The sequence below is a fragment of the Castor canadensis genome, chromosome 5 (genome assembly GCF_047511655.1).
Source record: "Castor canadensis chromosome 5, mCasCan1.hap1v2, whole genome shotgun sequence".
Classification (NCBI taxonomy): Eukaryota; Metazoa; Chordata; class Mammalia; order Rodentia; family Castoridae; genus Castor; species Castor canadensis.
This window is the reverse complement of record NC_133390.1, coordinates 17,198,163-17,212,811: the sequence shown is the minus strand read 5'-3', so window position 1 is coordinate 17,212,811 and position 14,649 is coordinate 17,198,163. Positions and strand designations below refer to the sequence as shown.

General features: G+C 37.4%; 1 protein-coding gene and 1 long non-coding RNA gene across 12 annotated transcripts in view; one reads left to right on the top strand and one right to left on the bottom strand.

Annotated features, from left to right (window-relative positions):
• The window catches only part of Cyyr1 (cysteine and tyrosine rich 1), an 89,363-nt gene extending 87,913 nt beyond the window's left edge, over positions 1–1,450 (bottom strand). Inside the window, exon 1 of one of the 3 annotated variants that reach the window (XM_074072858.1) lies at positions 1,030–1,450. In XM_074072858.1, coding sequence (XP_073928959.1) covers positions 1,030–1,440 — 411 coding nt within the window. In that variant the 5' untranslated portion in view covers positions 1,441–1,450. The remainder of the gene's footprint in view (positions 1–1,029) is intronic. The other 2 variants (XM_074072859.1, XM_074072860.1) reach the window with 2 other exon arrangements.
• Positions 1,027–14,649, top strand: part of LOC109701394 (uncharacterized) — a 186,970-nt gene continuing 173,347 nt past the window's right edge. For all 9 annotated transcript variants that reach the window (XR_012447892.1, XR_012447893.1, XR_012447896.1 and 6 more), the window contains exons 1-2: positions 1,027–1,164; positions 5,447–5,580. This is a non-coding gene — a long non-coding RNA (uncharacterized lncRNA). The remainder of the gene's footprint in view (positions 1,165–5,446; positions 5,581–14,649) is intronic.

Below are 14,649 nucleotides of genomic sequence, written 5' to 3'. Positions count from 1 at the left end.
GGATAAGAAATTCAATTCTTTTGATGCAACAATGCTACTCAATTCTTTTGATGCAACGATATGGAAGAACATTTTCATGTCAGCCGCAGTATTTTGAGTATCAGAAGGTGAATCACAAGGCTATTTACACAGGTAGCACCCCAGTCATAGGTAAACCTGTGATTTGTGTCACAGGAAGTTAGAGACATGAAAACGTTTAACAAAGAACTTTGGTTTTGACTTGTACTGTTTTGTGAATAGGAAGAGACATGCATAACTAACTTTATATTGAATAAGTAGTGAAAGGCCATTTAGGACTCCATATCAATCAAAAAACAAGAAAACCTACTTTGCTTCATCAATTATTAGTGTAATTCTCTCTGAGATAATTAGAAGGAGGGAAACGAGGTGCCCTTTGCCAACAAAGGGCAACCACATCGCAAGCACCCAAAAAGACTAGACTGGGAGAATTCACGCCTCTCAAATTCATGCCTTGTGTTTTAGTTCAGCTCATCCAAGTGCTCAGCCCTTAATACTTGGGAATCTTCCAAGGACACGTCTAAGGCTTTTTAGTTCTCAAAGGGAAAAACCAGAATACTCAAAGAGTGGACTGTGAAGGGGCCCTGAGTAGCCTGTAGTGAAACAGAAGTCACCAGATTCCTTGTTTTAAAACTTCAGCAATTCAGCTAAGCTCCAGGTGCTCTCAAGGGTCTGCCTGAGTCTCAGTCCCCGCCCTCAACCCCAGAATGATTCCTCTTGAGTCCTGGACATGATTCACACTATCCAGAGTGAAATCCTCTAAACTCGTCTTTCCAAGTTGCTTTGCAAAGAGAAAGAAACCAAACAGGAAAAGTTAAAGCAAAGAACAAAACTGCGTGAAGGTCAAGATAAGAGCCCCAGCTCGCTGCTGCCTGTTGCCTCTCTCCCGGGAACCACGTGCCCTCCTTCCCGGGTCCCTATCAGTCCTGCCCGGCCCGCGTTGGACAGGACGGTGGCCCCCAACGTAGCCCCGAGCCCCGGGACCCTGTCCCTCCGCCCTCTGTCACTGACCTGCGCAGACAAAGAGCAGGACCAATTTGGGAAGCAAGACCGCAGGACGCCGGGGCAGCCGCTGGGCGTCCATCCACGCTGGTGGCCAGAGGTTGCGCTCCAGGACAGACGGACAGACAGAGAGACTGCGCCGAGGTTGGAGCAAAGGGAGAACGAGAGTCTAAGGAGGGAGGTGGTGGAGGATGGAGGGCGGTCAGATGGAGACAGCAGCGCCCCCGAGCGCGGGGTGAAGCGCAGACCTGGCCATGGCCGTGGGTGCCTGGGCGGAGGCCGTGCGGGGCTCCGCCGAGCTAGGCGCGCGTGGCGGGGCCGGCTGGACAGCGGCCCGGGTCTCTTGTGTCGCCCCTCTGGCTCCAGGAACGTGCAGGAGGCGTAGCTCTGGCGTCCCGGCCACCCAGGCTCACATTTCATCTCCGCGGGTGGCACCGATGCGGGGGTGGGGGGGGAGGGCGACTCCTCCCTGTTGTGCTGTGTCGTCTTCCATGGAGTGGGTGGGGGGCATGGCCCTGTCCCCAAGGAATCTTGGCTCCAGCCCTCGGCCTTGGCTTTTGCTATGGAGTTTGACCAGCTCCATTTGGCTGTGCCCTCCAAAACTTTTTTTCTCCTCCCCTCCCCTTTTGAAGAACTCTGCCTTTTATTTTTAAACAAAAAGGAGAGAATTTTCAGGGTTAAAGATAATTGCTCAAAGAATGACAGTGAAGTGTAGTGCAGGAGAACTGAAAAATACAGGATGTTCTATGGTGTCTATAGTGTCTGCTGAAAGCTGATAAAATGTTTATTTGAAATTCAGGGAAAACGGCAAAAGAATAATGCACACTTTCATCACTCTTCTGGAGTTACTGCCTATGCAATCAGATAAGCGAAAGAAAAAAGATTTATAAAACTTGGAAACAAAATTGTCATTAGCAAAGGAGATTTTTGTGTAGGTGGAAAATCAAAGAGAAGGTGCTCTAAAGGTCTTATCTAAAAAAACAAGTTTTCTTTTTCTGCAAATAAAAATCAAAAAGTAGGAGATGTTATGCACAAAGGGAAACAAAGAGGGGAATAAGGAGAGGCACTTCTCTTGACTAAGAAAATTCAACATCAATAAATAACAAGGTTCCCTAAGTCATCCTATAAATTTGAGAATGAAACTGATCTTAATAAAAATATCATCATGGATTGTTTTCAAACCACTGATTCTAAAGTTTATGCAGAAAGTAAACATGTAAGAATATCTTTTTTTTTAAAAGAGAGTAATGACTGGAATAACCTCAGCAGACATTTAAATAATACAACATTACAATGATTGCAACAGTTTAGATCAGCACAGGAGTAAATACACACAATGGAAGAGAATAAAGAACCCAAAAGTAGACATAACTATGTACAGCAATTTAATTCATGTTAAAAAGTATCACTTTACTGGCAGGGAAAATGATGATTCTCAATGAATTAACTTGGACTCTGCATAGACATCTATGGATCCTTATCTTCATCCGTCAAAATCAATTCTTTATGAATTAAACATGTAAGCTTAAAAATGCAATTATAAAAATATTGGATAAAAGAAAGTTTTCCTAATTGTTCAAATAATTAGGGAATAAAGAAGGCTTTCAAAGTATTAATAGAATCTTAGAAAATGTTAAAGATATTGAACAATTTGACTAAATAAGAATTAAAACGCATGCCTGTTATCCTAGCTACTTGGGAGGCTGCGATCCAGAGGATTACGGTTCAGGAACAACCAGCCTGAGCAAATAGTCTGAGAATTCCCATCTCCAAAATAACCATAGCAAAATGGACTGGAGGTGTGGCTCAAGCAGTAGAGCTCCTGCTTTGTAAGCACAAGACCCTGAGTTCAAACTCCAGTCCTGACAAAATAACAGAACGAAAACTTCCTGTAAGTAACATGTTAAGCATTTATAAATGCTTAACATTTATAAAATGTTAAATGATAAAAATATTTACAATGCAGGAGATAAATAGGTGTAATCTCCTACTATTTAGACAGGTTAAAAATCAACAAGAAAAAGAAAACTGACTGAAAAGTGAGCAAAGGTATTAACAGACATTTCCTTAAAATATGTGTATGTAGCCAGGTATGGTAGCACACATCTGTAATTCCAGCACTCAGGAGACTGAGGCAGGAGGATTGAGAATCTGTGGCCAACCTGGACTAGGTAGGGAGACTCTGTCTCAAAAACCAATAAATAAATAAACATTAAAAAGCGTGTATGTCATCTTTGTTAGTATTTTTTAAGTAGGAATCAAATTGACTGTGAGACATCTGTTTTCATGTATGAAACCAACCAACCAAATATTAACTTTTAAGGAGAGCAATGTGGACATATACATAGATAGCAAACATAACCTAAGCTCCCTATTGTGTTTCATTCCTTGATACAGGCACAGCCAACCACTTGGTTCACCAGATGCCCGATCAATCCCCCTTAACTCTCATCCCCAACAGTCAGCCTATCACCAAGTTCTAGCTGATTTTGCACCTATAATACCACTCTAATGTACTCTCATTTAATCCTCTATTTCTTCCCTAATCTTGACTCTTACAGCCTATTATAACCAGCATCCATCTTCCCAGAATATTTGATAGATTAAGGCAGGAATATTTCCTCTTGAATTGCAGAATAAATTATGATCACTCACCTGGTTAAGGCTCAGTGGTTTCCTATTGCCCTTAAATTAACATGCAGACATTCAATTCATGATTTTCAATAAGTTCATCACTCGGTTCCTGCCACTCAGCTTGATGCCAACATTCTGCTAGGGACTTCAGTTTCTAAGTAACTGGGATGTTTGGAATTTGGGGACAATCTTAGATACACAAGGAGTTCATGTCTTAAAAAAAGAAAAGTCAGGTCTATGCCAATGTTTGCAGAGCTGGAGAACGGGGCCAAAGGCTTTGGAATGGAAAGATGATTGCTTCTGTGTGTCGTACTGGAAACAGGTATGAGGGCAAGCAGCTGGAGATGGAAGAGGGAACTTCCGCCCACTTTGCACACAGCTGGCAGAGGCTCGTTGTTGACCCTGACACCTGAAGGAAGTTGCAATATTATTCAGAGTATTTTCCCCCAGCTTGCTTTTGAGAATTGAGAGCTGTCTTTCATGGTTCAACAGAGTGAAAAACCAACATCCTGCTAGCTCACCACTGTCTCAGAGATTCGGTGTATCCTGAAATGCTCAGATATCACACACATACATGTTAATACACATGTGTTAGTATGAAATCTTAGAAGACTTAACATTTCTGAAAATTAAAATAAAACTTGGTTTGAGGCTTTTAAACTTCACAGAAAAAATTCTAAAATTTTCACAGATTTTTAGATCAAAGAGAACATATTTAATAACATAACAAAACAATGCAAAAACAGAAACTATGAATAAAAATATAAAGATCAGAGAGGCACACAGAGGAGAACAAATATGGGAATAAAATGCATGAAAGAAACAGTTTTAGAAATAAGAAAAAGTGAAGAAGCAAACATCAAAGAAATATTTTTAAATTCTAAGCTACAATAAAATTTTAGTTTTTAGATTTAAAATGTTGAGTTTCAACAGGAATTTTTTGAAAAACAGGTCTGCATATATATATTATAGATGCCTATTTGAACAAGTGTAAGTTTAAAATCACATAAATTTTAATATGTAGTTAAAACGTTTACCACTGTTTTCTGGGCAGGCACTGTATCATTTGAGCCACTCTGCCAGTAAGTAATGGTATCTTAACTCACACCACTATTTTATTATCTCAGCAGATATGAAATATATAAAATAAAGAAGTCTTACGATTGATCAAAAATAAAAGTATTGTTTCCTTATTTATAAAAGCAAATAATCAAAGCAAAAGATACCAAATAGGAAAGTAGGGCATAAAAATTGTCAAAATAATTACAGCTAATGGATGATTTAAAAAAAACCTTAAGTTTAAAACTAGGTGTGGCTCAAGTGGTATAGAGTGCTTGCCTAGCATGCAAGAGGCCTGAATTCAAACCCCAGCATTGCTAAAATGCACTAAATGAAAAATGCACAAACAGGAAAAAAACTATAAAAATGCTACTAGTAATTGCATTGGGTATAAAGAAGATGGGTGATTATTTTTCTCTAATACTTGAAGCTTTTAAAATGTATTTTTAATGCAATAACACATAAATTCAAAAAACATTTAAAAAAGTTTAACAAGGAAAGAAAATCAGGCAGGCATTAGACTTCTTATTTGCAATGCTGGAATTTAAAAGGGATTGAGGATATTTCTAAACCACTGAAAGATGAAGACTGTAGTCTAAAATGAGACTTTCTGATTCCCTTTATCAGTTAACACCATATCATAAGACTCCTCCCACAATTTAAATGTATTGAATATTAATCCATAATAATATTTTCTGATTTACTTAACTGTTTTACCTCTATTGGATTTTAGTCTAAAACCAGACTCCGTTGATGTGAGACTATGAAGATAAATGTTGCAGGAGTGCCCCACCATGCCTGGCTGCATTATAATTCTAAAACATAAAAAGGACTCCCCTGTTCAGCAGAGGTGGAACAGTTCATTAGGTAAGTTAGAAGATATGCATATTATGAGTTAATATTCAATACATTTAAATTATGGGAAGAGTGATACATTGCTAAAGGGTAAGGGGAATCAGAAATAATCTCAACAATGGAAAATGTTAATCTTTCTTCTTTTATTAAACTTTCATTTTCTTAACTTTCTTCCTGGGTATCTCTTTCTTTTAAAAAGAAAGCCACAAAATATGCTTGCTTTTAGTATTTTACCTTAAAATTAAATGTGTAATGACTAAGATCTTATCTGATCATTCCAGGGATGACCCTCTATGGAAATTTTTAAAAGATCACGGGAGGAGGTGGAGTAGGCAGAGTGGCTCCTCCAAGGTTTCGATTAAGTGCCCTGTTTCCACGAGGCCTGTGCAGGCCATGCTTTCAGCACTGTGTTCAGCTTTCTCTTCCTGCACACGCCTCATCTCCCACGTGTGCTGCACTTGTTTTTCCTTTTTGGCATAGTGTACATCATCTTCTAACCTATCATGTAGTTTATTTATTTTTTATTGTCTGGTTTATAGTGGGTATGCAGGGGTGTGTTTTTTGCCCAAATGAGAACCCTTTTTCTTTTCCCAACAATGGATCCTGCCCTGCTGCTGACTGGCTTGAATTTTGTGATTCCAGTCAACTCCATTAGATTCTCACTCTAGGGAAGCAGAATATCAATCATCACTTTCTTGGGAATAGAAGGAAGTTGGAGTTATTTGATGCCCTTGTACAGATGGTCAGGGAGCTGTTGACAGCCCAAGGATGATCCAGTCTCCTACTACAGAAATTCGTTGTTCAACTTATATGTCTTTAATCAGGAAAATGAAGTCATATACTCACCCAAAGCCTTGCACTGAAGGACCAGGTAATGTTGTTGACACCTGCAATCCTTGTTACTTGGGAGGCAGACCTGGGAGGATTGCTGTTCAAGGCCACCCCAAGTTAGAAACAAACGAACAAATGAACAAGTGATTAGTGAGACCCTATCTTGAAAACAAGCTGGGCATGATGGTTGACACCTTTAATGCTGCTGAATGAAGAGATAGGAGTATCATGGGGTCTGAGACCAGCCCCAGGCAAAAAAGCACAAGACCCCAGTTGAAAAATAAGCTAAAAGCAAAAAAAAAATTGGAGGTGTGGCTTAAGTGGTAGAGGCTTGCTCAGCAGCCACAAGGCACTGAGTTCAAGCCCTACTACTGACAAGAAAAGCAGAAAACAAAACCAGACTTGCACTGAATGCTCCTAGAAGCTTTAATTATAATGGTCCCAAATCAGAAATGACCCATAGATTAAAAAATCTGTAATATCACCATACAAGGACAAAACAAACACGTCAATGACAAGGTCTAAAACATACTCGACAATACAGATAAATCTCTGTAGCAGTGTGCTAAGCAATGAAGCCAGGCACAAAAGGCTCATACGGTATAAATTTGTTTATATGAAATCCTAGAAGAGCAGAATTATTCTATAGTTAAAGAAGAGTAATGGTTGGCTAATGGGTGGGGGGATGTAAATAGGTATTGACTGCAGAGGGTCATGAGGGAATATTTTGGGGTAAATGAAAATGTCTATATCTTGATAATAGAGGTATCACAGGCTGATATATTTAACAGAGTCATAGAATTTTATACTGAACAGTACATCTTAAATGTGTGCATTTTAATGCAGATAAATTTACATAAAGAGATGATTTTTGAAAAAGCTGTAGATAATGTATACATGGCAGAAAAGAGTGCAAGGCAAACTTTGAAAATTGTTTTATTTTGAGAGTGGAGTTTTAATTGTTATTTCATAATATTCTTGAACTCCACAAATAGATTTACGTAGCTCTAAAAATAAGATTTAATACATGCTATTTAAAAAATATGACAGATCTATATTTTGGAAATTATTCCATCATTACACTAAAGTCTGAAGAATATTTAATTATATAGAAAATTGCTCATGGCCTCTCTGAGGAGCAAACAAGTATATTTACTAACTGATTGTAAGTTATATATATGTATATATATATATGTATATATATATGTATATATACATATATATACTTTTTAACTTTTATGTTTTTCTAACATTTTTAATAACCATTATTTACAGTGATTTTTAAAGTAAAAATTTTTTATCTGATTTTGCCAACTAGAAGCAGATGCTTTCTACTTAATATATGTGACCATTTTAAATACATTTGAGGAGTGAATTATTTTACCTCTGAAGATATTTTAATTCCAGTCATAGTTCTGAAATTTTAAGATACATTTCATAAATGACAACTTATTAGTGTACCATGTGTAATTTGATGTGTGTTTGAATTGTAATTTTGACTTTGGATGAGGTGCATACCTACATTGAAAATACTTAAGATGATCAATGAGCTATAGGTCAAGTATGACAGATGAGCAGTTTATTTGTCAACAAAAAGTTATATTCAGACTTCACATGCTGTCTATGTCAACTTCCTTGTTTCATTGACGGTAAAACCGAGGGCAAATTACCAAGTAAGTTAGAGGCAGGCAGGATCCCGTGTGGAGAGATCACAAATCAGATTTTGCAGTTCTGTGGTAGACTGTGCCTGAGTTTAATGATAATCCTCCTTTGGGTTCTCCTGACTCATAATCCTCTCTTTGAGTAACTTATTTCACCATATAGTCAAAGAGATCAATAAAACTTCTTAGTTAGTTGCCCACTAAAGCATACAACAAACATCTTATGTGTGTAAGGCCTCTGCTTGTGTTTTCTCCATCTTTATTGAAGATGTGTGAGGCCGGGAAAAGAAAGTGTTCATACTGACACAAACAGAAACGCCAGAAGAAAGCAAGGAGAAGGAACGTGAAGAAGAAAAGGGGAGGTTAATTGAAGTATAGCATTCAGGGTGTAGAGAGAGTACTGAATAAAGAATATTGAATAAAGGATAAGTTTTTTAAATTTATGATTAATGCTCTTAACATCCCAGTGAGATTATTCTTACTGTGTGAGTGAAGGTACTGAGAGTCAGCATGATAAGTAACTTTGGCCAAGGTCACACAGCTGAAGAAGATGCTATGAAAGTGTAACTCCAGAGAAGAGACGTCACCCTTAACCATTGAATCTAAACTGTCAAAACTAATAGCCAGTTTGGTTTTTGGTGAACTTTAAGATTCTCAGTTTGACTATATCAAAAAGAGCATCAATAAAGCTTTACAGAGATACCTCCTTTGTGCAAGACCTAGGATCAAGTGTGGCAAGGTTTAAGGAAATAATCTTTAAAGTTTTCTTTTCTTGTGCTGGGGTGGAACTCAGGGTCTCATGTATGCTTAGCAAGTGATCTACCACTGAGCTATATATCTCCATCCCTTCTTCTTTAAAGTTTCTTAATAACTAAGACAGGCAATCAAACTAGGTATCCATCAATGGATGAATAGATAAAGAAAAAGGGGTATATAGTCAATGAAATACTCTTTGTTCATACAAAAGAACAAAATCTTAGCATTTGTAACAACATGGATGAATGCAGAGGACATTCTGGTTAGTGAAATAAGCCTAGCACAGAAAGACAAGTGCCTCATGATCATATGTATATGTGGTACTAAAAACTCTGATCTCATAAAAGAGAGACTAGAGCAGTGTTTCCAAGAGTCTTGGAGGTTAAGGCACAAAAGAAGTAGAAAGATGTTTGTCAAAGTATATATAATTACAGTTGGATAGGAGGGGGTAGAATCCAGAATAGGACATATACAGATAGGGACAGAAAACAAACAAGTGATTGGCCGGTGTTGGCAGGGGGAGGAAGTGGATAGGTTGGTAGTGGGGGAGAAATTAGGAATGACTGCTAATGGTTAGTTTCTTTTTTGGGTAATGAAAATGCTATAACATTGATTGTGGTGATCCGTGAGCATACTAAAAATCACAGCATTATGTATACTTGAGTGAGTTGTATGAATTGTGTCCCAGTGAAGCTGTTTTTAAAATATAAAGTTTCTTGGAATATTAGTTTGATGAAAGCACAAAGTACTGTTGATTTAAGAATTTTCTCACACAATTTTACATCTCACAATAATAATCTACCATGAGCAATGAGCTTTGATTATAGTTTATAAAGTCATCTTTACATGTGTACTATCTAGTTTAATCATCCTGACAATTCTAAAATGGTTCTAATATTATTATTATGTTGTAGTTTAGAAGGGCAGGACTGAGGTACAGTGTGCAACAGAGTCACCTTCCAACTGTGTTAAACTGTAGATCACCAGGTTCTGTCCCCAGCACAGGTCAGGGTGGCACCCTGACCTCAGCTGCAGATTCTGCTGCCTGAGAACCACAACGAGATCCACTGGGTTAGCAAATCCTGACTTGGGCAATATTGCCCTTGTATCAGCTACTTCTAAGGGAAAACCAAGGGTTTTTAAAAATTTTATTTTAAATTGATACATAATAATTACACATATTTATTGGGTATAGGGTAAAGTTTTGATACATATATATGATGTGTAATGATCAAACCAGAGGATTTAGCATATCTACCCCCTCACTTATCATTTCTTTGTAATGGAAGCATTCAAAATCCTCTCTTCTTGCTATTTTGAATATACAAATACTGACTATAGTCACGTTCTGGACTAGAACTCCAGAACCCATTCCCTTACCTAACTGTAAATTTGTATGCATTGACTAACTCCCTCTCCACCCCTCAGTCTGCCGATGACTATTCTACTATCTACTTTCTGTGAGATTGGTTGTTTTACTTGTGTACTTTTATTTATTTACTTAACTTTTTTGCATTAAGGGATTAAACACAGGGCCTCATGATCACTAGGCAAGTGCTGTTCCTCTTGACCTCTCTTTGTTGTTTTGTTTTTGATAGTGAGTCTCCCTAAATTTGTCATGATTAGAAAGCCTTTTTCTTTTCTCAGGTTATAGAAGAATTTATTCTCAGTAATAATTCTTAAACAATGTCATTTTACTCATTTAAATCTCTATGTTGTTAGGTATATAATTTAGTAGGGTAGCAGGATATAAAATCAGCACACAGCAAGCAGTAGCATTTAGGTTGACACATAAGATATTAAGTGTGCTTTGTAGGTGAGAGGCCACATGGAGAGACTTGAAATCAGATGACCACCATTGTTTCCAGTTGGAGACTGAAGACATTATATTTAATATAATTGGAAATTCTTCATGTGGGTATCTTATTTGTACTTTTAGCACAGAGAATGGTATACAAAAACTAATGAAATGCTCCCTTTTATGAAAAACTAAACTGAAACTCACTGTGCAGTGATAAACACAAATTAAACATTGCTCATATTAAGAAAAATTTATCTTTTGCCTGATAGAACATATTTCACTCTACTAGGGGAATGGTGAGAGAAAGCTTTCATTTAATTAGAGCAAAGCTCTCAAGCTATGTTAAATAATACTACATTAATTCAAATTTTGTAAAAGAAAAAATACCATACACACTCCTAATTATTTTCTCTACTTTGAAAAGGTGGTTAATATTCTACTTCAGTCCTTTGTTGCTTATATATCTCAATCCATACAGTTGAAGAAGAATATCTATAAGATTTTTTCTTCTTTTCTTAGCATTGCTCCTAAGCATGTCCCATATTTGTATGCTTTCCAGACTCATTAGTTTCTATAGCTGCTTAGTCTTATTGTTTCAGCATTTTACATAGACTCTTTATTACACCCACAGCTTTCTTTCTTGTCTCTCAATTTCTACCTGCTCAGTAATCTTTTTAAAATACAAATATGCCTCAATTCTCCCCTAATTGAAACTCTTTGGATTTTGAGTATTATTCAAACTCTTTACTTTGGTTTCCATGTACCTTTCTGTCTTTTTTCCCCACCAGATGTGACACTCAGCTTCCTCGGAGAGTTGCAGAAATGCTTATCATTTCCTTGCAGTTCCATTTTTCTGCAACAGTCTTTTCCTCAAATTGTTACATTCAGATCACACTTAAATTATCACTTTCACAGAGCTCACTGCCTTGCTCACTTTCCCTTATTCTTTTTTAACTTTTAAAAATTATTAGCATAATTTAATTGTACAGAGGGGTTTCACTGTGATATTTGCAACATGAATATAATGTACCTCAATCAAATTCACCCCATCAATATTACTCTTTCTTAACAGATTTTGGTGGGTTTCATGATCTCCCTTATTTGTTCTTAAAACATCATATTGGTTTTAAATAACTTCCAGGTAATTCTGATGCATATTAACATGTGAGAATTACTGGATCAGAAAATTGTTGTCCAGTAAAAATATGTGAGCCACATTTATACTTAAAAATTTCAGTAGCCACATTATAAAAGTAGAATAAAAGACATAAATGTAATAACGTATTGTATTTACCTTGATCAATCTAATTATCAATGATATGTTTTATAATACTTTCTGATACAAAGTCTTCATATTCCTTTGTGCACAATATACTTATAACCCATCTCAGTTTTGGTGCTAAATTTTCCTCAGAGATACCTGATCTATATTTAGATTTCATGTATAGTTGAAAAAGTAGATTTACATGACCAAGTTACTCCCAATGTGTGTGATAGCTTTCTAGTAACTGAGGGAAGTATTTTAAAGTGAAATTTTAAATTAATTACAGTGAAGCAAAATGGGAATTTTAATTCATCAGTTATACAAGCCACATTTCAAGTGCCCAGCAAACAAATACATGAGGCTAGTAATAACTATACTGGTCAGCACAAATCTAGGAAATAGTCAAATCAGACCATGAGGCTGCTCAGTGAACTTCACATTTTGAGCACCAAACACCTTTACAATAATCCCTATTGCTGATCCCTCTCTGATCTAGATGACTTTTTGCAATACCACCCATCCTCACAGAAAGTAGATTCTATGTGTACTTCCATCTTCATGGCACTTTCTTCTGTACTGAATGGTAAGCATCATCAGAATGCCTACAAAGAAAGAGCTAAAATACTGTCATGGAGCTCTGGTTGTAAAGGCAGCGAAGATGTTGAATTTCTGACTCCTTCCTTGTGAAGGCAGTGCTCCTTAGGTGGCAAGTTGCCAATACAGGAAAAAATCTAAGAAAATATTGGGTAATAGAGATATTCGGCAAATACCCACCATATGTGCCACTACCACGCAATCTTCCAAAGTTAGGGATTGCGCTACTCTGTTCATGGCTGTTTGATCAAGGCCTTTAAGCAAGGTTTGGCTTTGCCAGGCCTTGTGGCACCGTCTGGGATTCCAGCTTCAGGAGATGCATGGGTAGGAGGATCATGGTCGCAGGGCAACCATACAGAAAGGATGACCCTATCTGAAAAATAAACTGAAATAAAAAAGGCTACGGGTGTGACTTAAGTGGTAGAGTGCTTGCCTAGCAAGAATGAGGCCCTGCGTGCACATCTCAGTACCACCAAAAGCAAGCAAACAAACAAAAACATGGTTTGGCTCATAGATATGTGAAATAACTTTTGGTTTAGTAAGTGACTTTATGATTCACGGCAAGAATAGTGAACTAAGAAACATAAAACATATGTTCTTTTTTCCTGTCTGGGGAAAATCAGTTTCAGTCTTTTACGGGTGTGAGGAAGACATACGCTTATCTATTTGCTTTTAACCTCTGCTACTGCCAGGACTGGTTTTCTGATGTCTTCCTGGGATTCCCAGGGAGATAGATAAAAAATAGAACATGAATGATAGCAGAGTTGAAAGGTAGAGTGACCTTGAATTCATAGCCAAGGACGATTCAGTTGGTGATTTCTCTAGATATGTCAGTCAGATGACTCACTTTCCCACACTCTTTAAAACCCGACTTGACTGCAACCATATGGTGGAAGTGTAAAGACAAACTGCAGGCAGGTGTTTGGGTACCAGTTGACCTTTTTCTCTTGAAGGCTAGATGATTCGACTAGGAAAGGCCATCTGCTCCAAGAGTAGTTAACTCGCAAGCAAAGTTCACAGCATTGCTTTGAAAACAACAACAAAAAACCATGTGTGCCTGATCAGATTATAATACTCAGACCTTCAAGTTAGAAAGAACAAACATAATGAGACAAGAATTAGTGGGAGCCACATATACTCCCATTTCCTCTCTCTCTCCTCTCTACTCCAAATTCTTCTTATTCCCTTCCTCCATGAGCACGTCATATTTAGATTCTGGACAATTTAGGCAAGAAAGTTTCTGGAACTGTGACCCAAGGCATGACTTTACCAATATAAGCAAGGGTGTAGTGGTATGAGAAGGTTGCTTTAGAATTAAGACTTTTTTCTCCTGGTGGACCATGGTGAACAGTTCAAAATTCATTCTAAATATGGTAAAATGACTATAAAGGATTTAAGAAGAAGGTCATGATTTGATTTATAGCTTTAAAAATTATTCTGATTCAAGTATACAAGATGGATTACAGAACAGCTATATAAGCAAGATTTTTAGGAGGCTATTTTGTATCCCATGATGATTTTGAACTAGATGGTGGCAGAACAGGGAAGTGAAATGGGTGATTTAGCTCTCATTATGGACAATAGAACAATGGGAAAATCTGTCGATGGTATATATAGATTAGGATGAGAGAGGAACAACAGATGATGTTCGGATTTTTATAAAACATTGAGACGATGTGTAGATATTAGCTCTACTACTGGATGAAGAAAGCTGAGAATAGCAAGGTTTGGAGTTGAGACAGTTGATAAGTTTGCACATGCTGAAATGCTTCTTTAGAGAACCAAGTGTAGATGCTAAGTAAGCAATTGGGAGACCTCTCAGGATCAATACCAGGGATACAAATTTAGGAAATATCAGTATATAGTTGGTGTTATGGGTTGAGTTTTGTCTCCACCAATAAGTCTGTTGAAATTCTGATCTCCAGTGCCTGAGAATATGGTCTTATTAGGTAATATGGTAATTGCAGATGGAATTTGTTAAATTAAGATGATGTGATACTAGATAGAGTACAGTTTTGGGCTCTTAATCCAATAGGACTGGGATCATCATAAGAGGAGAAGAGGGACACAGAGATACTAGGTGTACTCTATATTACAGTGGAGGCTGAGACTGAAGCATTGCAGCTGTAACCCAAAGATCTCCATGGATTTCCAGTAAACTATCAGAACCTAGG